At 36.4% G+C, this 27,785-nt stretch overlaps 2 protein-coding genes across 9 annotated transcripts in view; one reads left to right on the top strand and one right to left on the bottom strand.

Moving 5' to 3' along the window:
• Positions 1-27,785, bottom strand: part of LOC5568981 (carbohydrate-responsive element-binding protein) — a 184,121-nt gene that overhangs the window by 40,526 nt on the left and 115,810 nt on the right. The window contains exon 6 of one of the 8 annotated variants that reach the window (XM_021845704.1): positions 2,813-2,816. The exons of the other annotated variants lie outside the window; for them this stretch is intronic. Coding sequence (XP_021701396.1) covers positions 2,813-2,816 — 4 coding nt within the window. The remainder of the gene's footprint in view (positions 1-2,812; positions 2,817-27,785) is intronic. 8 annotated transcript variants of the gene reach the window in all.
• LOC23687743 (gustatory receptor 68a) overlaps positions 1-27,785 on the top strand; it is a 35,466-nt gene that overhangs the window by 3,116 nt on the left and 4,565 nt on the right. The gene's annotated exons all lie outside the window — the stretch shown is intronic.

The following is a 27,785-nucleotide window of genomic DNA, read 5'->3' on the forward strand; positions in this document are numbered from 1 at the left end:
TGAGTTGATGATATCTCTAGCGAAAATGTTTGTTCAGTCTCGGAAATCTCGTCAGCAGAAAGCTGACAGAACAAATAATCATCTGAATGTTTTCATCGGTGTGTATTGATAGAAAAATACTGTGAATTTCGTGATTTGATTGTGATTGCCGATAATAGTCGAATGGTACCGAAGTCGTAAATTACCCTAAGTACAACAATTTCGAAAAGTTTTTTATTGTAGTAAACTATGTGGGTTTTGTTTTCGAGTAAATGTTACAAGTAGTAGTACTTCCTCTTTATTTGACCCTAAAATAAAAACTTTATGAACAATGAGAAAATATGAAACAAATAAATTTAAATTGATTATTTTCATTCAAATACATAAACACAACCCAATAAAAAACGGGCGATAATGTACACTTTAATCGAAGACCATAAAATGACAATACTTTTCAGTGTACCTGTATTCATTCATGGATGTGCTGTATTCATTCATGGAGACAAAAATATATGAGTGTCAATCGTTCTGATATTTAAAAGGGCTCCTCCTCAATAATACCTACCAGCAAGTAAAACTTCTATTGATTCGTTACTTTGCTCAAAAAGGACAATTGAAGCAAAAAAATAAATGTTATACCACAGACAAACAGACGTAACACTTAGAAAAAATCTCGATCAAAATCATAGTAACGCCCAATGCTAAAATTAGTGTGTTTGGCCGACGGGCCAACAGATGGTGGTAGAGTGTAAACGTCGAACGCGAACAAAAACGATGCGAGCGCTGCGGGTGGCTGGATGGCCACCTACTATATTTTTGAATCGACCGTTAAAAAGGTGGTCGATGGACAATAATGAGAGTGTGACGTCTGTTTGCCTGTGGTTATACCGTCAAACAATTTATATACAATACAGATTTCATACAGTGTAAGTATAAAATTTCGGCGAAATGTGCACATTATCAGAGAATAAAGTGGCGTCCATTTCGTCCCGTGTGGCCATTATGCCCCTTATCCCCCTAATCAAATATTCAATTTATTTAGTTTTAAATAAATGATGTGCTTATGCAGCCATTCCATGAAAAACCGTATCGGCAACGATAAATATTTTTTTCAGATTTTCATTGTACAGGGTGTTATACACTTTTGGAATGTGTTAAAAAAATGAAAATGCAGGATTCTTTTCTAAGTCGATTTCTATTGGTTATTGAGAACCTTAAGAATATATTAGCTTGAAGCAGCCCCTTTTGTGCTTTTTGTGCTTTATGACAAGCTTGAGACGTTTACCAAAATAATCGGTTTATGAGAGACGGGGGTATGCTGGCGAACTTCAGCGCCCAGAGCCAATCATTTTGGACATTGTGCGGCGATTGCAGGACAAAGTGTTTCTCATCCGAAAACACGAACTCCTGACCTGCGTGCCGCAAAAGTATCAGTTACAGTCCAGCCTTTTTTTCGTTATAGCCTCCGTTACATCGTGAACCTTGCGTTTATTGTAGGGCTTGTATCCCAGGTCCTTCGTCATGATGGTGTAAGCAGTCCCGATCGACACATCCAGGTCAGCAGCGGTCGTCCAGATCGAACGGTTCATTTTTCGGCGAACTCGCTCCCTCACTACCTTGATGGCTGGTGTCCTCCCCGAAAGCGACCGCCCGGATCTCATACGGTCCTTGGCCAAGCCCGTCACCAGATACCGACGGATAGTGGTATAAATGTAATCCCGCTTCACCCCGTAGGATTTCAACCGCTGGAATATGTCACTGGGTCGCTCACCTCTCGCAAACAACTTTACTACGACCAGAGCAGTATGGACCCATGCACGAGTTCACTATTTGACGTTTTGGTGGTGCCGTGTTATTTATGTGACCATAGCAACCAGTGAATTCGGCACCGCTCAAACGTCAAATTAGTGAACTCGTTCATGGACGTTTGCACGAGTTCACTAATTTGACGTTTGAGCGGTGCCGAATTCACTGGTTGCTATGGACACATAAATAACACGGCACCGCTAAAACGTCAAATAGTGAACTCGTGCATAGATCCATTGGTCCATTGTAAAAAACTCAATTTCTCATAACTCACGCTTGAGCTTTTTCATGCGTGAGTTGTCAATCAACTTGTCAAGTGACAACTCAGCAGTCAAAAAATCATGGATGAGTTGGCTCACCTGTTTGACTCATTGTCTCGTATTTCCACTGTTTACTCACACACTGCAATAATTTATTGTTAGTCTGGTAGAATTATCATATAAGGCCGCCTGACCTAACCTCAAAACTCCATATAAAAAAATGTCAACAATTCCAGCAGTGAATGTCAACTCCATATAAAAAAATCTAAACAATTCCAGAAGTGAGTGTCAAAGAGCAGGACAGTAAATTGAGCATGATGGAAGAAGGACAGAGAAGTAGAATTTTTCATGACGTCGCCATGTACTCTTCTATAGTAATCCTTACTAACGTAAGGCAGCATCCATTTATTACGTAACGCTAAAATAGGAAATTTTTTCGCAACGCTTGAGCCTACTCCCCCTCCCTCTAGAGCGTTACGTAATTTGTGGATGCCGCCAGCAACAACACTCGGGTTGAATGAGTTTTTGACGGACGGCTAAAGCTGACATCAATACCAATACACAGAATTCACATGGTGCGCACCTACACAACGATTCGAACTTATTGTACGTACTTTATGATCAAGCACAAATGTTGTTCAATAAGAGAAGGTTCTAGAAATATAACACCGTCAACAAACAGGTAGCGAAAAAATTGCTCAAAATTCAAAGTCTGCTTTTGATAAGTGCAAGAATAAAATGTGTGAACATCAAATTTTTGTCTGCACTAGTCTTGAAATGGCAGTATAATGAATTCGTGCTCATACTTTCTGGGCTACCCTATACCCTCCTAGTGCAATGGGTTGAGATTTACCTAATTCGCCATGAGGTAGCGTAGCCGGTATTTTTGTAATGCTTTGAAAGATGGATGTCGCATGTCTTTCTAGCATGAATCTAATTTCGGTAATTTATTGTTTATTTTGTTGACCTATAACTCACTCTTCGACGTGGTTACCTATTTATCAATGACTTCCGGCAACAAACGGTAGGTCAGTAGCAATGGAACTTCCGACCGTAATAAATTTTATTTTCCGATACACGAATATTTTCTGCCAAACGTCAATAGTGTATGATAAACAAATGCAAATATTTACCACGAAGAAGTTTAACTATGTGAGAGTAGCAATTCTGTGGATGTGCACTTTAGCAGTAACGGTTTGCTTCGTTATCTTGGGAGGACAAATTCTGAACCAGGTTTCTGTGCTCGAGTTCGTCATTCGAATAATGAGTGCTACAGCTTTTATTACGGTTAACGTGTACGCCGTGTTCAACGGAATGAATAAAAATGCACTTACAGTGGAACTTTTCAACCAAGTGTTGCGGATGGAAGCTGATCTGTGCTGTCAGTTCGGTCATAAATTTAGTTACGAAATGCTTTTTACATGGATACGATGTGCAACTTATTTTGCAATATTCTTATATTGCTTTGTAATAAGCGGACTGTTTGTGATTAATAATGTGTTGATAAACGAGTATTACTTGCTTTTGCCGTTTGTTACGATGTGTGTACTGACGGTCCCAGTAATAGGCCAGACTATACCGAGTTTGACAATTCTATGGTTAGTACGACGACAGATGATGTTTTTGAAACAGAAGATCCAATGTATCATTTCGCATAAGTGCTGTCACGACACTCTGCTCATCTGTTTGGATTTTATATCGAGATACTACCGTCTGAGATCGATTTTTACAAAGTGCATAGGAGGACCGATTACTGGATTTGCACTATTCAGCCTACTGAATGGAAGTTTTCAGTACTACAATGTGCTTCAATATGTACGTGATCTTGATGGAAGGACACTACCCGATCATCTTTTCATCATATCAACAACCATATGGGTTTTGTCAATACAGCTGCAGTTCGTGATTTTAATCATTGCTATTGATAGCACCGCAGAGCAGGTAAATATAAATAACTTAATACGTATATGATATTAAACGTAAAGAATCAAGATTGCAATATTTTAAAAAGTCTATAGAAGAATTTTTTAAGACTATGCTTTAAGAGCACCAAGATTCAAAAAAATCAGCTTAGAGTTTTAAAGCTAATTTTGGAAAACTGCATGCCAATTTTTCATATTGTTTCTGAAATATCGGTGGCAATTCTTCTTTTATTTGTGATGCTTTAAGCTAAATCAGCCTATTTCATTCGCCATAGAAACGCTGGAAATCTGTTAAGTAAATTACGTATAAATCATGTCATGGAGAACATTTTTTGAATCCATTATTGAATTAACAGAGATATAAGCAAAGCCATAATGATAACATGCATTGAACTGAAGGTCCTACAGCCGATGTTTGGAAAATTTCTTGGCAATAAGATGTGGAGATTCCTAAGGAAATTTTGAAACGACTTTTAAGAATATTCCAGAGGCTGTTTCATACTTCGTCTGCTTACAGATTACTACCTGGTAAAAAACACGATTTGCCCAAAAATAATTAATGAAAGCCCTTACTGTGGAAGTGCTCCTGAAAAACTTAGATTCTGATTAAGACGAGAAGCTAGAAAGAAGTGGAAGGGATAGTATTGTGGAATCTGATTGGTATCGTTTAACCACGTGTCGTTTCTCGGTCACACCTTGTTAAATAATTCAATATTCTGTTTAAGAATATCATTCATATGTTTAGAAATCATCCATTTGACAGAGTACTGCTAGCATATCAATGCCAGTAATCTTTAGAAGCAAATGACCGGTCATCCAGCGAGCGGGGATACAAATATTTCAATCAATCAGAACTAGCTAATGGAAACAGTGATGGTTGAACAGGATCCTTTCGGTGGTGTTTTGTATCTTACAAAATTCTTCGGTCAAAATTCGGCCTTATATGATAGATAGCTGCAAAAGTACTGTATGTCGAAGAACAGCTGGATAAATGTGCTCGTAAATAGTGTGCTTTTCTTCAGTATGAATATATACTATATATGGAATGTAATCGATACACTGGAAGTTAGATATGAAGTGTTTGGAAAAATTCTCGCATTGCTGCTTGTTCTTGACAGTCAACTTTGCTTCTGCTGGGTTTATTCGATGATTCTGAATGGACTACTACAGGCAGATCAGTGCATATCAGTATTGAATAAACATTTAAATCTACGGAAGAAAATGGAAAATCAACTAGGAAAACCCAACAATCGTAAGCATTACCGCTTGATAAACGGTTGCCTCGTTTTCAATTTCATATATAATTTCTTGATTTCATGGGTTTACCAAGTAATTATGTTTTATGAAGAAATGCAGTTGCCGGAAATGATCATAACTGTTACTTTTGTTATAGTAGCTACCGTATCATTTAACTACTTGATAAAGTTCAATGCATTCCTCATAGTCCTGCGCTCCGACCTGGAATTCGTTGGAGAAAGTACAAAGTTGGCACTTTTACGGAATTGTGATATAATTGTTCAAGCTGAGGCATATTTTGAGTTATTGTCGATTATGACACTTGTTATGCAGGTTTATTCCTTACCGATTTTGTTCTGTATAATTTTGGTGTTTTACGAGGGTACAGTGCAATGGTTTGAAATATATTTCATTATATCAAATTCACACGGGAAAGAAGGATATGTGATGGAAGTAATCACATACGGCATATGGCTCTGGCCAATGATACTCATGCTATTGATAACTATGATTATCGCCGGAAGCACCAACAATAAGGTGAGTTGTTCAAATGAAAATGTAAAAATAATATAAATCGTAGATTTGATCGAGTGCAATTAAAAGGCCCATTTGATTTTTTTAACACATCCAATTAATATATAAGTGTACACTATCATGAATAGTTTATCGATTATATTTCTGACCTACGCATAATTGTTTCATGTTCCCAAATATGCATTCAAGAAAAAACAAGATTATTAGCTTAGCTTAGCTTAGACTGACTACACATATCAATGGTTGCTATTCCGTGATTGACCGAAGTCAGTGAAAATGCACAAAGAATCAACTAGAAGTTCGGCTGGGATTGGCCATAATCTTCTTCAGTGTGCATAATTCAGTGCCTCTATTTATACAGGGTCAATAACGGCGCCGGCCACGTCCTTGCAGTCAGGTGGGATTGGGGGAAGGAATGTTAGTGTGTAACTTTTGCTATTTGGAGACCGTGTTTGTCTCTGCATCTCCACAAAGGTTACTGGGAAGGATGTTTGTTAATGGGGAGGATCGTTGGGTCAAAGGATTCACTTTGATAAGTGATTAGACCATGATAAATAGTTTTTTGTCAAATATACATATGCTTTTATGAAAATATAATATTTTCATTTGATATGAACAATTTCTATGTAAAGGAAAAATATGCCGACACTTGAGGGGACGAACCATTCAAAGTTTGTTGAACAAATATCTAAATGTAACATTCCTACAGCTGTCAGGACGAAAGCCTGTGTTATTATATTTTACTTATTTGAAAAGAAACAAAAACTCGATTGGCTGGAACATCATAGAACACTCTTATTCTTATGCCGACACTTACAGTGGCGAACCATCCAAAGTTTGTTGAATAAAGTGAATCTTTCGCAAGTCTACACTTGTAGTGTCGAACCATTCAAAGTTTTTTTTTTATAATTACAAAAATAAAGATAAAAAGAAAGGGGTGTTTTGAAAACAAAAAAATGTTAAACATAAATAATTCATGAATTAGAGTTTATGTCGACACTCACAGTGACGAACCATTCATAGTTTGTTGAAAAATCATATCTACGTCCTACCGTTGTATCGATTAAATGTGCAGTCATACATATTTTATAGATTAGAAATAGTAGCATGAAACGAGCTCACCAATTGATCCGTCATCCTTGACTGAGCAGCAACAATCCACATTCAGCTTAACTCGTTTGCTCGGCTATATAAAAGCACTCAGAGAAAATAGGCGCACGACCCGAGAGGGAAAACAACTGACGACTGCTCGGGCTTTCTTGACGCACTGCCAAGGAGCAATCGTCAAGGTCGAAGATCAAACAGAACCAACCGATCGCGGAACTTTTTCACTTCACTCGACCGACGCGCGACATGTTTGATCCTGCCCTCGTCTCTCGCTCCTGCAGAACCAAGCGTCAAGGTCGAAAGATCAAACAGAACTCGCATTCAAGAACAAACAAGATTATACAGATTAACTTGATTGTGCTCAGTAGTGGCAAAAGTTGTAACAAGAGATGGGCGATTAACTGACAGTCATTCAAAAAAGTCGACTCGTGAGAAATAGTGAACGAATCACGTAAATCTTTTTTTTAACCTTCGGGCTGTCGCGCTGTTGTACTTTGTACAACAGTTGTGATTTATATGCTATCATTTTGCAACAAAGATATCTATCGTAACCAAACCACGGTTTGAAATCGTCATATCTCGAAATCCAGATAATATAGAAACTTGGGGTCATTAGTAAAGTTGTTCTGGAGGTGAAGCGCTATCTGATGGTACCTCATCTAATTCGAAATTTTACCGCTAGGTGGCACTAGTGGGCATGGGAGTTTTACTTTTGTTTCGCAGATTTTTCTGGATCCTGACCATTTAGAAGGATGTCGTCTTCGGCAAAGTTGTTAAGTAAGTTAAGGACTATCATTTTTCGAGCTAGTTGATTCAAAATTTTGCCACTAGGCGGCGTTAGTGAGCATTAAACATTTGTTTGCAGATATTTCAGTAGCCTGACCACTTAGAAAGGTGGTGTCTTCGGCAAAGTAGTTCGGTAGCTCAAGGGCTATCATTATTTAAGCAACGAAATACGATATTTTGCCATCAGGCGGCGCTAGTGAGCATGAAATTTTTGTTTTGCGGATACTGCAGGATCTTGACTTTTTAGACAGGCACCTTTGGCAAAGTTGTTCAGAAGCTCAGGAACTATCACTATTTTAATAAATCTCTAATTTTAAGCATTAAACAAAGAAAGAATTTGAGCTACTGAACAACACTGCCGAAGACACCATCTTTCTAAGTGATCAGGCTCCTGAGATATTTGCGAAACAAATGTTTTATGCTGACTAGCGCCGCCTAGTGGCATTATTTTGAATCAACTAGCTCAAACAATGATAGTCCTTGAGTTACCGAACAACTTTGTCGAAGACGCCATCTTCCTAAGTGGTCATGATCATGAGATCTGGGAAACAAAAGCTTAATGCTCACTAGCGCCGCCTCGTGGCAAAATCCCGAATTTCTTGGCTATATTAATGATAGCCCATAAGCTACTGATCAATTTTGCCGAAGACGTCATCTATCTAAGTGATCAGACTCCTGAGATATTCGCAAAACCAAGGGTGTTGTACAAAGTACAACGTGCGACTACTCGCGTTACAAAAATTCGCGCGACGACCGAAAGGTTAAAGAGCCATGGTTCATTGGCACCGACATTTTTGGATGAGGGCTCAGCAATTTGATAGGAGAATATTTTTCAGTAGTATCGTCTTCTTCTTCTTGGCATTACTTCCTGACTGGGACAGAGCCTGCTTCTAAGCTTAGCATCCACTCCACAGTTATTAAGTGAGAGCTTTCTTTGTCATTTTCGTATTCGTATATCGTAAGGCAAGTACGATGATACTCTATGCCCAGATAAGTCAAGGAAATTTCCATTACGAAAAGATCCTGGACCGACCGGGAATCGAACCCAGACACCTTCAGCATGGCTTTGCTTTGTAGCCGCGGACTCTAACCACTCGACTGAGGAAAGCCCCTTAAAGACTCTTATAAATAGTACGAAGAGTTTTTTTTGTTTCTTTTGCAAGATACGCGAATTATTCTTGGTTTTATGAACCGATTCACATAATCGATGAAAAGAGTCGATTCACTTTTGTGAGTGAGTCTTCTACTATTTGTATCCATAATTGGGCCATTTGACCCATAACAAATTTAAATATTTTTTTTTTGCAATAAGAGAAAAGATGCTCTTTGGAATCAAAAGTTGTATGTATCTAAAAAATGTTTGCTATATAATTCAAAGTAGAACTGTTAAGTCAAGAAATATGGCGTTCTGGGAAAAGTTCTACACTATTCCACAAATTGTAGAAGCCATTTTTGTACTATGCAGATAAGTATTCTAACTACCGACTCCGTGTGCCGAAGGCATCCGATTGTTGTAGCGGTTTAGGGACAAAACGTCGAAAGCCAAAACGTCGAATGCCAAAACGTCGAATCCCAAAACGTCGAAAGGGACAAAACGTCGAAAGGACAAAACGTCGAAAGCGGTGAATTGTCTACAATGTAAGTCAGACTTTTTTTCACATCGGGTTCTATTGGCGTTTTGGCATTCGACGTTTTGTCTTTCGACGTTTTGTCACCCAACCCTGGGAGTACACCCGGTGAATGATTCAGTAAGTGTGAAATCCGTACATTCCTCAGAAAGCATTCAGTGATTGAATAGCGAACGCGTTCTTTCATGTCTCCCATTTAAGCGCGGATTGGCGCTCTCTCCGCTCCGTGATTTTTTTATTAGTATCATTCCAAACATCACATTCATTATTTCTTATATCTAGGTGTTCTGTGTTATTAGACAGCACTATCATCCTAATTTGGTAAATCAAATTTATGATTTTATTAACATTTTGTTAACAACATATTACATTTCATTTGCCGTAGCAGTTCAGTTTTTTTAAAAGGTGAGTTGATTTCACCTGCTTATAAGAGAAAAAAAAACGTTTTGAATATACTTAACCTAACTTAACCTAAACATATAAAGCATTAATCGTAGCAATAGAAGATTGTAACGATTTTTGCCTGAAATTATTAATTTTATTGGACATTTGTTCCAATGTTTCAACATTTGTTCCAATGTTTCAACATTGGATATTCTTTGTAACTCATTGGTACTATACCAGGGAAAAAGCTTCAGAATCATTTTCAAAATTTTATTTTGAATTCTCTGCTAGGCTTTCTTCCTGGTAGTCCATATTGGTACAGCATACAATTGGCCTGAAAATTCGTTTGAATATCAAAAGCTTGTTCTTAAGACAAAGTTTTGATTTTCTATTAATAAGTGGATAGAGACATTTTACATATTTGTTCCAGTGGGGACGGACCTGGTGTAGTGGTTAGAACACTCGCCTCTCACGCCGAGGACCTGGGATCGAATCCCATCCCCGACATAGTCACTTATGACGTAAAAAGTTATAGTGACGACTTCCTTCGGAAGGGAAGTAAAGCCGTTGGTCCCGAGATGAACTAGCCCAGGGCTAAAAATCTCGTTAATAAAGTCAAACCAATAAAACCAAACCATATTTGTTCCATTTGGCTTGAATGTCCTCAATGTGATTTTTGAAAGTTAAATTCTTATCTAGCATGAGCCCTAGATACTTATTCATCTGACCAATTTATTGGAACCCCTCTCATCGTGACAACATGTTTACTTGAATTGAAACCTTCACCCAAAGAGCTTTTGGTTCATGTGGAAAAATTATTAGTTGAGTTTTGGAAGCATTAGGAGAAATCTTCCATTTTTGCAAGTATGAAGAAAAAATATCCAAACTTTTTTGCAATCGACTACAGATGACACGCAGGCTTAGTCCTTTGGCGGAGAGGCCTGTGTCATCCGCAAACAAGGATTTTTGACATCCCTGAGGTAACTCAGGTAAGTCAGATGTGAAAATATTGTATAATATTGGTCCCAAAATGCTGCCTTGGGGAACACCAGCTCTTACAGGAATTCTTTCAGATCTGGAGTTCTGATAATTAACCTGAAGTGTACGATTTGACAGATAACTTTGGATTATTCTAACAATGTATGTTGAAAAATTAAAGTTTTTTAATTTTACGATCAAACCTTCATGCCAAACACTGTCGAATGCTTTTTCTATGTCTAGAAGAGCAAGACCAGTAGAATAGCCCTTAGATTTATTGGAACGGATCAAATTTGTTACACGTAAAAGTTGATGAGTGGTCGAATGTCCATGGCGGAATCCGAACTGTTCATTGGCACAAATTGAATTTTTGTTGATGTGGGCCATCATTCTGTTCAAAATAACCTTTTCAAAAAGTTTACTGATGGAGGAAAGCAAACTGATTGGACGACAGCTAGAAACTTCTGCAGGATTTTTGTCTGGTTTTAAAATTGGAAGAACCTTAGCATTTTCCATTTGTCAGGAAAATATGCTAATTGAAAACATTTGTTGAATATATCAACTAGAAATGATAAGCTACTTTCTGGAAGTTTCTTGATGAGAATGTAGAAAATTCCATCATTGCCAGGAGCTTTCATGTTTTTGAATTTTTTAATAATAGTTCTCACTTCTTCCAAATCAGTCTCCCAGGCATTTTCGAAAACGTTCTCTTGATTGAGAATATTTTCGAACTCCTGAGTAACTTGATTTTCAATTGGACTAGTAAGTCCTAAATTAAAATTGTGCGCACTTTCAAACTGCATAGCAAGTTTTTGAGCTTTTTCGCAATTAGTTAGTAATAATTTGTTTTCCTCTTTTAATGCCGGTATTGGCTTCTGAGGGTTTTTCAAGATTTTAGATAATTTCCAAAAGGGCTTAGAGCCAGGGTCCAATTGAGAAATTTTATTTTCAAAATTTTTGTTTCTTAAATCTGCAGAACGTTTCTTGATTTCTTCCTGCAAATCCTGCCATACAATTTTCATAGCAGGATCACGAGTGCGTTGAAATTGCCTTCTCCTCACATTTTTAAGACGGATCAAGAGTTTAAGATCATCGTCTATAATCACGGATTCAAATTTTATTTCACATTTCGGAATTGCAATGCTCCTGGCTTCAGCAATGGAATTTGTTAAAGTGTCAGGAGCATTGTCAATATCAAGTTTAGTTTCTAAAGATATGTTAACATCAAGATTAGAGTCAACATACGTTTTATATATATTCCAGTCGGCTCGTAAATAATTGAAAGTGGAGCTAATAGGATTGAGAATCGCTTCATGGGATATTTGAAATGTAACAGGGACATGATCAGAATCAAAATCAGCATGAGTAACTAATTGGCTACAAAGATGACTAGAGTCGGTTAAGACCAAGTCAATCGTAGATGGATTTCTAGAAGAGGAAAAACATGTAGGGCTATCAGGGTATTGAATTGAGAAATATCCTGAAGAACACTCATCAAGTAAAATTCTGCCGTTGGAATTACTTTGAGAATTATTCCATGACCGATGTTTGGCATTAAAATCACCAATGACAAAAATTTTGACTTATTGCGAGTCAATTTTCGCAAGTCAGTTTGTAGCAAATTAACTTGCTGTCCAGAGCATTGAAAAGGCAAATAGACAGCTATGAAAGTATATTTACCAAGCTGTGTTTCAACTGCAGCACCTTAAGTTTCAAAAACTTTAGTTTCAAATGACGAAAACAGTTGATGTTTTATACGCCTATGAATGAAGATTGCAACTCCCCCACATGCCCCATCAAGTCGATCATTACGATAAGTTAGAATCTCTTTTGAGTTTAGATCCAGGTTTTAAATACGTTTCAGTAATAACTGCTATATGCACGTTATTAGCCGTAAGAAAATTAAACAGCTCGTCCTCTTTACCATTCAGAGAACGAGCATTCCAATTTAAAATATTTAAATTATTATTTGGATTCATTAGAAAAACGTAATCCAATAACAATTTGATTTGTAAATTTTATACCTACTTGGACTGCTTTAGTCTTAGTGGTGGCTTTGAACATTGCATCAATCATTAGATTCAATTGTTCAGTAAGAAAATTAAAATCAGAGGCGACATATCACTTGAAGTGGGTACATCTGATGATTTCCCATTAGAATTTTCGGTAGATGAAGAAGTGGAGTAGGAGTTACCTGTGGCGGTAGGGTTTTTTTCCATTTGATTTGAAACAAGTAGAATGGGAACTCATAGTACGAATAGGGGAGGAGTTCAAATTACCTGCTCGATATCGGCAAAGGATTTACCGTGGGTAGATACATTCGAATTTGAAAGATTCGAACGGCTATCCGACGGATTATAATTAGTTTGTGAATGAGCATGATTATGATCTTCCTGGTGGGTATGATTCCTAATCAAGCGATCGTTAACTGAAAAATGAGCATTGTTCGAAACTCTACCAGGCTTCCGGAAACGACCGTTATCGAAACAGATATTATCTTTCATCTGCCTGGCACGAGCCTCAACGACTCTTTTGCATGAAAGACAATCCCAAAAATTTGACTTATGATTGGCTCCGCAATTAGAGCATATGAACTTGGTGGTATCTTCCTTCACTGAACAGACGTCCTTGGCGTGAGAAGAACCTCCGCAAATCATGCATTTAGCATCCATGCGACAATTTTTTGTAGCATGACCCCACTTTTGGCACCGACGGCACTGAGTGGGGTTCTGGTAATTTCCTCTAGGTTTCTGGAAATGTTCCCACGTCAGACGGGCATCGAACAAAAGTTTTGCTTTTTCTAAAGCTTTTATATTATTTAGTTCTTTTTTGTTAAAGTGAACTGAATAAAATTCGTGAGAAAGCCCTTTCCGAACAATGCCAGATTGGGTTCTCTTTATCATAATGATTACTTGGACTGGGGAGAAAATCCAATTAAATCATTTATTCCATTTTTGATCTCTTCAGGTGACTTATAGTCACTTGAGAGACTTTTCAAGACAACTTTGAACAAATGTTCAGTTTTATCGTCATAAGTAAAAAAATTGTGCTTCTTCTCTTCAAGATGTTTGAGAAGTTCGCGATCTTTAAGAGTTTCCGGCAAAATGCGACAGTCTCCTTTCTTTGCGATTTGGAAGGAAACCTTGATTCCCCTAATGGAGTTCAAGATCTCCTGCCTAAATCCCCCAAATTCGGAACAACTGACCACGATAGGCGGCACTCTTTGCTTCCTTACCTGAATCAAAGAGCCTGGGCTAGAGGCTGCTTTGATTTGGTGTTCGGAAAATTTGTCTAGAGCATCGAACTGATTGCTCATTTCGATACAATTATTCATTTCACCCTTGGAAGAAAGTTCGCATTCCGGAGAAACGTCTTTTCTTCCATTTTGCCACGTTTAGTGATAGTTTTAAATCCCATTTTTTAGGAAGGAAGTTGTGAATTCAGAGATTCACCCTTCCTTTTGTTTGTTGTTGCAACCATGTTTAGTGAATAAGAAGACGTGACCTTCGAGAGGGTTTTTCCCAAGACGGTGTCCAAGAAGGATTACCACCGCCAGCTTTCGCCAACGGACCCAACGAAAAATCGAAGGCACGGGTCCAAACAAGGATCGTAAAGGGATCAATAGTAGAAAAAATATACTTAATACTTAAAAGTACTGTTTTAGTAGCACTGAAAAGTACCGTTTTTAATTTTAGCACTGAAAAGTACTGTTTTTGTAGCGCTGAAAAGTACTGTTTTATTGCTTTAGGTAGTTTTTAAGAAAACTTCCAAGAGCAGAGAGAATTCAGCACGGAGGTACGATGCACACTGACCGTGAATTTTTTGATTTTCGGTTTATCTCAATCGTTTACGATTCGTCGGGATTGCGCTCATCCTAGTAGCGTTCGGGTGAGTGAGTGAATTTTCCCATGCTTGTCGGAGCCAGATAATGGGAGTGGACAAAATGAGATGTAATAGCTTGGGATGATGAGCAAAGTCGTTTGTACGGGAAATACAGAAAAAAGAGAGAGAGTGAGTAAGACTGGAAAGATGAAGGTAGGTTATGAAAAATATAGAACTTGTTCAGAATATTTGTTCCATAAAAAACTTAACTCTTCCTCTGCAGTTTTTGCATGATTGTTCTATGCTTCTAAAAATGCTTCTAAACAAGAAAAAAAAAAATAAGATCGGTGTACTAATAGCCAACCAATTAAGAAAAAAATGTATACATTTTTGCATTAAAATGAATGAATGTAATACTACCGGTGATATTTTAACGCAATCTGAAAGCTTGTGAATTTGGGTTTGTAGAAAATCATATAATTGAATACAATTTCGCTTGAGCAGCTGTAGGAGCACATGTTCTCAGATTAGCGAAATTTCTAATATTACATATAGTAGCAATGAATTTCGGAACAGACGACACTCAAATCAAAAACTTTTTCATATAGATTTGTAATATGGTACTTTTTGGTAAAGGCAAGACTCGCACTGTCTACTTTCGGAAACAGTAGCTCAAGACATAATGATTTCATTGACTAGTTTAATTAGCTAGAGTTGTTATGATTACAACAACCACCAAGTTGTCAGTACATCATCTAGTGATGAGTATTGCTCGAAGTTATTTGTCACACAATGTTTTGTGTGACGTTACTGTATTGTATTGATAGCAAGCTGTAAAAATAAAGAGGTTATGGATGGATTTCCCAACAACTGAAGTCAATTTCAACAGCGCGTTGGCCCAAAAATCATGGAGTTGCATGAACTGTTGAGCTACGTGCTCAAAGTTACCAATCTATTTTGCCAAACGTCAATAACCTATGACAGTAATGCACAAATTTTCAAACCATACAAAATAAGTTACTTACTGATTGTGATTTATACGGTGCCAATAATGTTCTCTGCAGTAATGTACGTCATCATGGGAGGTCACCTGATGGACCACAATACATTACTGCAGTTTGTAATTCGTTTGCTCAGTGGACTTGCGTTCGTAGTGACCAACCATCTAGCCCTTGTGAATGGTATAAAAAGCAATCCTATTCTGGCGGGCATAGTAAACTCTTTGGTTGAAATCGAAAGAGACTTAGTGTCTTCACAATATAACTACAAGTTTGATTATAAGCATTTGTATATTTGCATAAAAGTGACGGTCTATTTCTCGGTATTTTATTATTGTTTCTTACTAGGAGGAATGTATGTACTCAACGGTATCGCAAAAAATAGCTATTATTTGGCGAGTTCAATGTTTGTTATGTGCACTTCAAACGTTCCTACAGCAGGCCTTTTTCTGAACTGTTTCCTTAATGTGTGGTTAGTGTATCATAAGTTGTTATTTTTGGAATGTCTGGCAAAGCGTACTGCCAATGATGAAAAAAGTTACGAAGACGCAGTGAAATACATACAATTTTGCACACGATTGTACTGTTTGATTCCAATAATTGCAAAGTGTTTCGGTCGACTATTGATATTGTACTGTTTGTTGAGTTTAGTGTCTGGAAGCATGCATTACTATGAGTTGTTCGAGTATATTCGTGACAATAAAGGAAGAACATGGGCGGATAATATTTTCGTAGCAGCGAGTATAATGTGGCTTCTGTCGATACAACTGCAGCTAGTTGTTCTGGTTATTACAATCGGGAAAACCACAAATAAGGTAATTTGATTAACAACTACCGTTTTGTTACAAATATTACGTACTAATATCTCAAGCCAAAAATTACAAATGTTAGAATTAGTATAAAAAACTTTCAAATATGGTGGACTTCCGATGTAATTGAATCTATCATCATGTGAAGAACTTCTAAAAACTTGATTGAAAATCACTGTTTAGAATCGAATGTTTGGAGTATGAGATAAAACGGTATTTTTACATCTCAGATTAGTTTTCTTTTAACATACAAATGTTATGACTTGAAAACTTTGCTTGCTCAAGTTGCATGTCAAAAATACTGAACCTTTTTTGCCCAGGAAAGTTAGCTCTAAAAAGTATACTTTCGTGACCTCATTTTCTTCATCATGCTGAGCGTATTTCAAGGCTGCCTGGGGTCTAATGGTTCCATCATTACCATAGGAGGGCTGAGCCAAATTCTTGAAAAACAGATCTTGAAATATACAGGGATTAGTACTCAGGCAACTTCAACATGGCTGCAAACTTTATCGACAGGGTAAAAAAAACAATTACTCACATATTAGACTGGCCCAGCTCAGCAAGGGAGAAAAATTAAGTTGTATGATTCTACGGGGCAGCCCCCAGGATTATTTCTTGGGGTTAGAGGAAGCCTTTCTGAAAAATTCAGCTCATTTGGTCGTTCCATGAACTGGCGCATTTGAATTGAAATTAATATGGGATTTTCAGCTCAAACATATGAGCAACAGCACATCATCTACTGTTTGGTTCAGGAAAATTGATTATCGCATTCAATTGGACCCAGAATGTCAAAAACACTACTTGATGTAATAGCGAAGAATATAGTAGAAGATTGTACTATGATCAAAATTAATAAAGTTTGTGTTTCAACCATCTGAAGTATATCATGCAATACTGCTTGTATTTCTTCAATATAGCTTGGAGGTAGCCACTAAGCGCATCATAGCCACCTATGACGCTGGGTGAGCTGAGGCACATGTCGCATGCATATAAGTGACTGTACGGGAGTGCTGATCTAAGCCTAACTTTCAACAACTGAAAGAGTAAAGAAAATGAGATTAAATCCAGATGCAACCATCTGCAATTATGTTCATTAGGGTATCAACTAGTGTATTTGTCATTCTGGGCTAATTTGAACGCGAACAATTAGTATACGGAACAATTTTCAATACATTTAAGACGAATATCCCATACAAACTTCAAATCGAATGCACCGGTTGGTGGAGCAACCAACTAAGTTGAAATTTTGAGAGAGCGATTTTCTTACCCTAAGGCTTATATCTAGGGGGTGCCCCGTTGAGTTTTACAACTACTTACCAGTCTACTCACATGTCACATATGTGTGATTATATACCTGTCATGTTAAAACAAGCATATACGGCATAGACGGATATGATAATAATGCTTACATCTCCGTTCGTCAATAATGTCAGGCTTCACAAATCAACCAAATGTATAAAAGTGCGAGCAGATGGCTTGTTAGGATAGCAGTACAATCGAATACTAGTACTATTACGCTATGTCCGATCTAAATCCGTTAGGTGGTATCCATAGTGTTACAAATTTATTAAGCCATAGCTCAGTTGAATATGACAGATCTTTGCAAAAGTATCAAATAGTCAAAAAACGTTGGCCCAGTGTCCTAGTAAACTGTTTATTATTCTTGACCATGAATGCATTTTATTTGTGGTATGTGTCCATAACGTTGAATACGAGATATGAAACGTACGGCAAAATTCTCGCTTTGTTGCTGATTCTCGACAGTCAATTGTGTTTTACTTGGGTTTACTGCATTCTAGTTAATGGTTTGTGGAAGTCAAAACCTTGTCTAAAACTATGGAACCAACACCTGGAATTGCGGAGCAAGATGATAAATAATCTTCGTGGACCGAATTATACTAGAACTTGACGAATGATGAATGGTTGTATTAGTCTTAACTTCCTGTATAACCTATTATTTTCATTAGCGTACCAAATAATACCATCCTACGATGAAAGTGATTGGACAGACATTACAGTTTCTGTTATATTTGCGATAATCGCTATTGTTTCTTTTAACTATTTGATACAGTTTAATGCTTATATGGCGGTGTTGCGTACTGAGTTGATTTTTGTTACTAAATGTACAAAGAGGGCAATTACCCTGAGAAAAGATATTAGCGTTCAAACTGAGATATATTTCGAATTACTATCGATCATGGCACTGCTGGTGAAGGTACACTCGATGCCGATAATGTTTAGTATAATGTTGGTGTTCTACGAAAGTACAGCACAATCGTTTCAAATCTATCATATAATATCCAGTTCCAATGGTGATGAAAGAAGTGTGATGGACGTAATTTCGTACGCTGTGTGGCTTTGGCCAATGATATTGATGTTGGTTTCTACTATGGTTCTTGCGGGTAACACCAGTAAACAGGTAAGTTACGTTGCATTTCTGGACTCTGTTGACTGCCAAAAATATTACCAACAAAAATCACGTCGTCGTTCAAGTTACAGTTACAATAATTACAGCTATTTCATGTAAAAATAGATGCGCATTATCGTTATATTTTTCCCAATCATTATGAATAATTTCAAATGTATTATGATTAATTTCAAATTCAAACTTTTCAAATGCAAAAACTCAAATCGAGAAGAATTACGTTTGAGGGATATGGTTTGGTTTTCATAAAATAATGAAAAATTATTATAGATTCCACAATTTTAATTACCATTTTCAAATCATGTTTTCATAAATAAGTTTGATGTTATTTATTTTAGTATTTTATTATTACTTTCTATACTTATTACACAATGTATAAAGTTAAAGCGTAATGTATCATTAACATGCTCTGTTAATTTATGAGTGGAATAGGTTTGGTCCACTTTTTTTAAACTGATGTGTCTATGTTTATAAGAAAAAATATCAGCCAAACTAAATTCCATTATGACTGCACAAAGTTCGACGGATCTTCCATTAATAAGCGAATATTGTTTTCTATTTATTGCTTTTGTTACATCAATATTGTCTGTTTCATTTGCCGATAGCAATAGATGGTGCGACATGTATCACAACAACAAACTGTTCCGATATGTGTAGGATGATTGATTGGAAATTTGTTTGCATTTCCAGTGCTCCGTGAGTTAGTTTGCATGAAGACTATGCCTTGTGTAGAACACATGAACGTAATTTTACTTCTAACCAACTTTTGTGGTTTCACCTCTGTGAAGTTCAACAAAAAGCTTCACAGTTATGAAAGTGCCAAATGTTACCAATCATTATTACGCATATGCTTTGGCTCATTGCTTACAACGTGGCTTACTGTATAAGAGGCAGCGATGCAATTTTGAATGATTTTCGCGAACTAATATACCAAATAATTGTACAAATTGACGTCCAAGCCACATTTCTGACATTCTACACAATGCTCATCAATAACTACTTTCGGTCGGACGATCTCGTGTGTTTATTTAACTGTTTACATGGAATTTTACATAGACAATCGCAGATCACAAGAGGTGAAAATTGGAAAACGATTTTTGCTCTTGTTTTCACTTTCCTGGCTGATTTCGTGTTTGCATTTTGTTGGCAGCTATGGATAACTGGCGCTACTCAAAATTGGATTGCAATCATACTCATTGTTGGATTCAGCGTAATCACTGTCTGGTCGGACATGTATTTAATTTTGTTTATCAAAATCATGATGGTTGTGCAAGGAAAATTCAGGGAGCTCAAATCGCAGATTCAAAAATCCTGTTCAGAAAAAGAAGTATCGATGTTATTCAGGACATACTTTCAAATTCTGTCATTAAATAGGCTGATAACGCGAGCATTGATGGCGCCGATACTGATGTGGATTTTGTGGACATTTATGGAGTGTACTTTACAATTGTACATAGCATGTGACTATATGATATATAAGGAAACTAAGCATGAAGCCACGACAGAAGCAGTTGGATCTCTTTTGGTGATAGTTTCAATTCTGGCAAAACTATCCGTAACCATGTTGCAGATCGGGGCTACGCATGAAGAGGTAATTGTTTTTTTTTCTTTACAATATTTGACATGAATAGGCTCCGGTACAGTGTACATAAACAAGATGGGGATTAAAGGTTATGTAGGGTATGTTTTAAAGAATATTATAATTTCTACTATAATTCCCAGATTCTGCTTCCTAGGCTCAACACCTACACAGTACCAAAAAATAATGTGATTTACGTCTTTTGGGATGCACATAAAAGAAGCGAGCCGAATGACGTGAGTTTGTGTCCAATTTCAAATACATTAGTGTCTGATTCGGGAAACGTCGATCACAGTTCCATCATTTTCGTGTCCTTTAACATGTAAAATTACATTTTTTGTTCAATACATCTTCAAGGACACGTTTTTGTGTCGTTCCATCACTTACATCATGTGTCATTCAGTCATAACCAGAATTACGTCCAGAGTAATTTTCATTATTTTTAAGAGTGTAGCCTAGTGGTAAAATCCGCGGCTACCAAGCAAAGCCATACTGAAGGTGTTTGGGTTTGATTCACTGTCGGTTCTGTGCTCCCTGGGCATATATTATCATCGTGTCTGTTACACGATATGCGCATGCAAAAATGACAACTTTGGCAAAGAGAGCTTTCAACTGTGGAAGTACTCATTAAATACTAAGCTGAGAAGTAAGCTCTGACCTAGTGAGGACGTAATGCCAAAGATAAAAAAAGCAAAAAAGGTACAAGTTGCACTTAAGACCACAATAAAATTCGACCAAATGAAAAAACTGAAATTTCGGTTTCTCTGTAATAATCGACAAATCGAAATGCAAAAAAAAGGACAGTTTTATTTGCCAGTCGAAGCAGCCGTGTTTGATATTTGATCGAACTTACTTAGGCCAGCGCACAGTGGCGCGCCTTCATACAAAGGTCGGACAAAGCTTCAAATGCGTCCCAAATCGGTTGAAAATAATAACCTATCAATTTTCTTCGATACAGTGGGGGACCGAAATCCGTACGTGCTTAAAATCCTTATATTTCATACAAATAGACGTTTTGCATAAAGTGGACGGATTTTGAATCGGATTTTGATTCTTTTTTTAGGTGTACGGATTTCGATCCCGCACGGTATCCTATATCACCCCGTTGAAAATAATCGTCAATATGAATATTAAATTTTCTAGTGAAATTTGCCCATTATTAAGTTTTCACATCCAATCGAATAAAAGGGCTAGTATTACATAAAATTTGGTTGTTATGCAAAAAAAAAATACATTAAACTAAACTAGAGATACAAATTAAAAACGTTTCAATGAATTTCAGTTGAATTATAATGAGTTTTGAAAAAGAATGCAGATATGGATGATGAAATAGGTGAATCATAATAAAATATGAAAATGAAACTATCACCACTAGGGGCAAAAAGGGGCAAGAGCGACTCAGTTTCACGAAACACTTTACACAAAACGAACGGAGTTTCGAAAATCAGCCAAAATTATGAAGAAAGATTAAAAAAAATTTTTTTTTGTTATAAGTGACAACCTATCATTGTAAAAATTACTAACGACAGCTATTTAGCTGTCATCAAATCAAAGGCTTAAGACTGTGTTTTCTAATTAAGCCTATTGAGCTCAAATCGGTTATGATTTCGCTGAGATACAGCTGTTTGAAATTTGATAGGTAAACTATAGTTGATGAATTTAAAGCAGTGCAAAAAAGACTGATCAGTCTCTAATTTTGGGAAATCGTCACTCAGTAGTACAGAACCCTATGAACATATTTCCAAGTGATTTTGAGAACATAAAATTTTGAGGTTTTGTTAGGCCCACTCTATGTCTGAACTAGATGATTATAATAAATCAAATGTACATCAGGTTTTTTTTCGCTAAAGTTCAGTTTTTGGTTTATATTTTCATAATTGGAAGGTTTTAAAATATTCTATCGGTGAAATTTATATTTTTTCCACTTTTTAGTTACACAGCATAACAAAAATTACCTTTTTACGTGTCACAAGGATCAAATTATGTGTCTCTAGTAAATTTTGGGTCCCTGAATTTGATGCCGTTCTAAGAAATGTTCCAGCGTCACAATTTTCAGCTACAGGTCGCCAAAGTTGTATAAAACACAAGTTTCATTACTGTTTACATGAAATTTAAAGTATACTTTATCAAACTTTTTTGTGATTTAATCCACCAATCATGCAAAATAGGATTTGAACTTTAAATTTAGACATAATTTGGTTGTAAATTTTACCATTTAATTTAGTTTAAATAGATTTTTTCAACATGCTAGCAGTCTCCATATAAAATTCCTCGTTTCTCTTATATGGCATACGACAATACTTTTCAGAACCACCAAAAAATATCATTTTACCAGCGGAAAGTAGTGTTTAACTCATGAAGTTTGAATTTTGTGACAAATTAAGCAAATAAATTACCATACAAGTTCGGAAACTTGTATGCAAGTTGGCTGAAATCGTCAAATTTAGCATTTTCAACTATCATTATCTTAAAAACTAGACGTGCTATGATATTTTTGAAAACGGCAATGGATTCAGCAACCCCTAATTGAGTAAATAGTGGTATTTTGGTACTTGTGTGTGTGTGTATTTTGGTACTTGAGACAAAAACGTGTTCCGCAGTGTTATTTATCATGCAAAAACCCATGAAAATCACGTTTTTCGACGCATTTTAGTCCATACAAAATGTACGGAAAAAAAATCATCGATAAAATATGTCGAATCTTTCCGATTATGAAAATATAGACCAAATTCTGATCTCTAGCGAGAAAAAAAACCCGATGTACTTTCGATTTGTATAATCATCTGATTCAGACATAGCCTGCGGGCATGCGCCACTATGCAGCGTAGTATTATTATTAGGCTATTAGGCTATTTGTGAAGTAATTGGGAACGATTATTCATCAGGAACTGCAACGGGTTCCAAAAAAAAAAAAAAAAGATTTGACAAAACCAAAAAAATTCATAGATACCTTCAAAAGTCGTTTTGCCCCGAAGGTGCATAGGACCTCAGATACCATTACAGAAAAAGTAGAGCACTCATGTAAATTTAATTTGGTGGGGGATTGCATCTCTATTTTTAACCTCAATTTGTTGACGGTTCACAGGGCTTGTTTACAAGGTATTAAATTTGAAGCAAATACAGTCAATTTTGTATAACCCAACTTTCCTTATATTAACCTTTACGTTACCGGCTTCCGACAAGCCATTTTGAAACAGCTGCCATTTCGTCAATTTCCATTAGATTTTTTTAAAACTACCCTCAGTTTATTTTAAAAAGGTTTCAGTTATTTGTCATAAATGGACAATTCTGTATTCGGAACCATGCCGGAGATATTCCGCGTTGTACTGGGGTCACGAGGGTGCTAAATTCGGGAAATGTGATTATTATTTTTATTTATTTCAACTACAACACTAAAGTTTTATGTAAAACGTGAGATAGTGATCGATTGTCATCATTTCAACATAATTTGAATAAGTGGACCGTTCCGGAACATCGTAGCCGGTTCCGCCAGGACCAGTTTGGGGACATTTCCGTTTCATGTCCAAAACATATCGTGCGACGTCTCATAGATGTGGCCACTCCAGAGCACCTGACACAGGTTCCGCCAGGGCCTCTTTGGGGACATTTCCGTTTTTTGTTGGAAATATACCATTTCTGTTTTATATCCAAAACGTTTCACAATAGGTTTTGGACATGAAACTGAACTGACCCCTAAATGCCTTGGCGGAACCAGTACCAGGTGCTTAGGAATAACCTAATTAGTTGATACCTAGTTCATACTTTATTAAGTGACATGTTCTTTCGAATTCACGAAAATTTACATGTCATGTCATTTTTGGATATAAAACAGAAATGTCCCCATGGATGCCCTTGCGGAACCTGTGCTTGGAGCTATGGAGAGGCCACATCAGTTGATAATAAGTTGATTCTTTTTCTATTGACATGTACATTCCAATTCCCAAAGATTGAGACGTCGCACGTTATGTTTTCGACAAAAAGCAGAAATTTCCTCGAAGAGGTCCTCGTGGAACCTGTGCCAGAAGCTCTTATGTGGCCAAATCTTCCAATACCGTTTTTATTTTTTATGTATTGACAAGTTCTCCAGAATTCATGAAGATTGAGACGTCGCACGGTATGTTTTTGGACATAAAACTTAAAACACTCCAAGAAGCCCTCGTGGAACCTGTGCCAAGAGATCTGGCCACATCTCTTTGTACCGAGGTTTTCCTCCTTTTATTGACATGTTCTCCCGAATTCACGAAGATTGAGACGTCGAACGGTATGTTTCCGACAAAAAACGTAAATGTCCTCAAAGAGGCCCTGGCGGAACCTGTGTCAGGTGCTCTGGAGTGGCCAAATCTATTGATATTTAGTTTATTCTTCCTTTAATGACATGTTCGCTCGAATACATGAAGATTGAGACGTCGCACGATATGTTTTGGACATGAAACGGAAATGTCCCCAAAATGGCCCTGGCGGAACCGGCTACGATGTTCCGGAACGGTCAGGGCTGGTAGCAAGAATTGGTACCGATAAAAGTTATTTTAGTGACCAAATTTGAGAAATAGGTGACTAAAAAGTGACTTTCTATTCTCGAAAAAGTGACTAAAAGTGACTTGAAAAGCAAGCCGTAATCAATTTGGTTTCAATTCTAGTATACTGTTTTACGATCAATAACAACAATGATAGGGAATATTCCATATGATCTTCTGCAGGTAGTAGGTCTAGTTGAGTACCATATTTGGACATTTTTATTGTGCTTCCAAATTTATAAGATATCGCCCAGAATTTTTTAAACAGGTTCTTTTATATTTACGTAAATAATCCTTTTTAGTAGATTTTCAATATTTTCAAAATGTTGTGTCTTTTATATTACCATAGAATTTTATATTGTAAATTTTCATGAGAATTTGGAACACTTGTTAAATTAATATTTTTGTCATTTCACATTTCCATGTAAACTCCAGTAGAAGACTACCTAATAAGGTCAATATTTTTATGCATTAATCGATATTTCAAATAAAAAAATGATGACAGAGGATCGAATTTGATTGGAATATTGCTTAAATCGCGTCCTTAAAACGCCGACTAAGGAAGAAATATTCCATCAGTAAGTTTAATGGAAGGTATTCACATTCTAAGACTTCCTCGTAAAATTACGACAAGTAACTTTTCGTTTTGCCGTAAATTATATACCTTCATGTATTCAATCTGTTTTTTTTAAGAAAAAACACGAACGAAAAAAAAATAAAATTAAAAAAAAATCATATTTTTTTGTGAGAAATTTTGAAAAATTTACGAGTAATTTCTAAAAAAATCCTAGTGTAATTTCTGATGAAACTTGTGTGAGTTATAATGATGAATACCTACAAGGATAACTGAAAGATCTCTCGAATTCTTGATGAATATATTTCTTGATAAATTTGTAATGGTCGGAGCAATAACTATAATAATTGCTGTAGTATTAACCAGTGTGGAACCTTTAATGAAATTTTAAAGAATCTAAGCAGGTCTTGTATTTGAAAAAAAAAATATCAGTGAAGTGTTTGAGCCACAGTAATAATATTTTGAAGAAATGCTGGACAAATTTCTAGAGTAATCTAATGAGAAATCCCAGATACAATTCATCGAGCAATTCTTGGAAAAGATTTTATCCAATAATACCTTAAGTAAGTTTTGAGAAATTCTGGAGAGTAATTATGGATGAATTTTTGAGAGAATCCTTATAAAAAGGCCTGGGTTAAATAAAAAATGCGTAGAAATTATTGTAGGGTTTCTTGTAAAAATGTCGATTTTTTCGAAAACTCTATAATAAACCTTTGGGTAAAAACTTCTGTAGGGCATGCGGGAAGGTTCCTAGAAGTAGCGATTGAAGAAATCTGTGAAAGAATCAGTGATCTGGAGGAAATACTGAGATTTTTTCTTCAGAGTAATCTCTGTGAAAATTACTGTAGGTAGTAGCGTGGGAATGCTCTAAAATTTTTAGTATAAAATTGAGAAGAAATTCCTCTGAGCTTCAATTGCAAAATTGCTGTTGGCATTCCTGGTGGAGTTCTTGAAAGTATTCCAGAAGGAATCTCTGAATAAGTAGTTACGTAATAGTCTCTGAAGGTTTCTCTGGAGCCTCTAGAATGTTGCACCAGAATTCATTGCAAGCAGATTAACCATCTATTTCCGACGACTTTAATAGACAGTTTCTTTATGAAAAAGCGTTTTTATGAAAGGTAATTCAAAAAATAACATTTTAAAGGGTCTACTTTTCTCAAAATCAGTTTAAAATTTGTTGGTTGTTTTACAATAGTAAACTGATTGACTTTTGGATTAAATTGATAAGTATAGAATCTATCTAGATTATCTGTTAACTCCCCTTACTCGATATTTCGTATCTCGATATCGAGTTAGAGAACCACAGTAAAAGTTGGTTTTCATGGCTATTGCGATGGTCTCTCAGATCACATTTGCACTGGTTTTGTGTTCCATAATTCGATACCACCCTTACTCGATGACCCCTTCAATATCGAGTTATGGAGAGTTGACTGTAGAAACTAATGCATAATATTCCTCTGGTTCGGTTTGCCTCAAGTTCGTCAAAAACTAATTGAGCTCTGGAGCTACCATGGGAAAGAGAGGGTTATGGCAAAAAAATGACTTTAGATACCATATTGATTATAATGTCTTTAGAGACCTTAACTAAAAATAAGCACATTTTAGAGATATGCATTGAAATAGTATCCCAGCCTTTAAAAAAGATCTGCTTACCTGAAAATATACTATTTTTACTAGCTTTAATCTTTTCCTACAAATACTATTTGTTTCATATGCTCGTGAAAGATACCCAACTAGAACCGGGAATCTTATTTGCCTTTCTCATTTTAGCAATCCTAAGCAAGTTATTCGGAATATTAAAAATAATTTAAAGTGAATTGACTGAGTTTTCGGCGCAGCCGAAATTTTTTGAAGAAATGTTGTGTTACAAAAAGGACATATTCTGTCATAATAATTACTGGTTCTAGGTTTTTTTTTTCCTGCGTATAGCCGAAATCCTCTGATAATTCCAGGTTTTTTTTCCAGGTTGAATAAAATTCCCTGATAATTCCAGGTTTTCCAGGACTTTTTAGGTAGAAGACACCCTGCTAACTTAAAACTTAGCCTAAATTAAGAAGGCCGATTCAAAATTTTCTCCCGAAAAATTAGCTCAAAATAGTTGAAAAAAGTGACTTATTGACGAAAAAAGTGACTTTAGTTGAAATGGCTTCAAAAAAGAGACTTTAAAGTGACTGGCCTCAAAAAAGTGACCAAGTCACTAAAAAGTGACTCGCTACCAGCCTTGAACGGTCCACTTATTCAAATTATGTTGAAATGATGACAATCGACCATTATTTCACGTTTTACATAAAAACTTCAGTGTTGTTGCTGAAATAAATAAAAAAATAATCACATTTCCCGAATTTGGCAACCTCGTGACCCCAGTACAACCCGGAATATCTCCGGCATGGTTCCGAATACAGAATTGTCCATTTATGACAATTAACTTAAACCTTTTTAAAGTA

Source organism: Aedes aegypti, chromosome 2, assembly GCF_002204515.2.
Source record: "Aedes aegypti strain LVP_AGWG chromosome 2, AaegL5.0 Primary Assembly, whole genome shotgun sequence".
In the NCBI taxonomy this organism is placed as follows: Eukaryota; Metazoa; Arthropoda; class Insecta; order Diptera; family Culicidae; genus Aedes; species Aedes aegypti.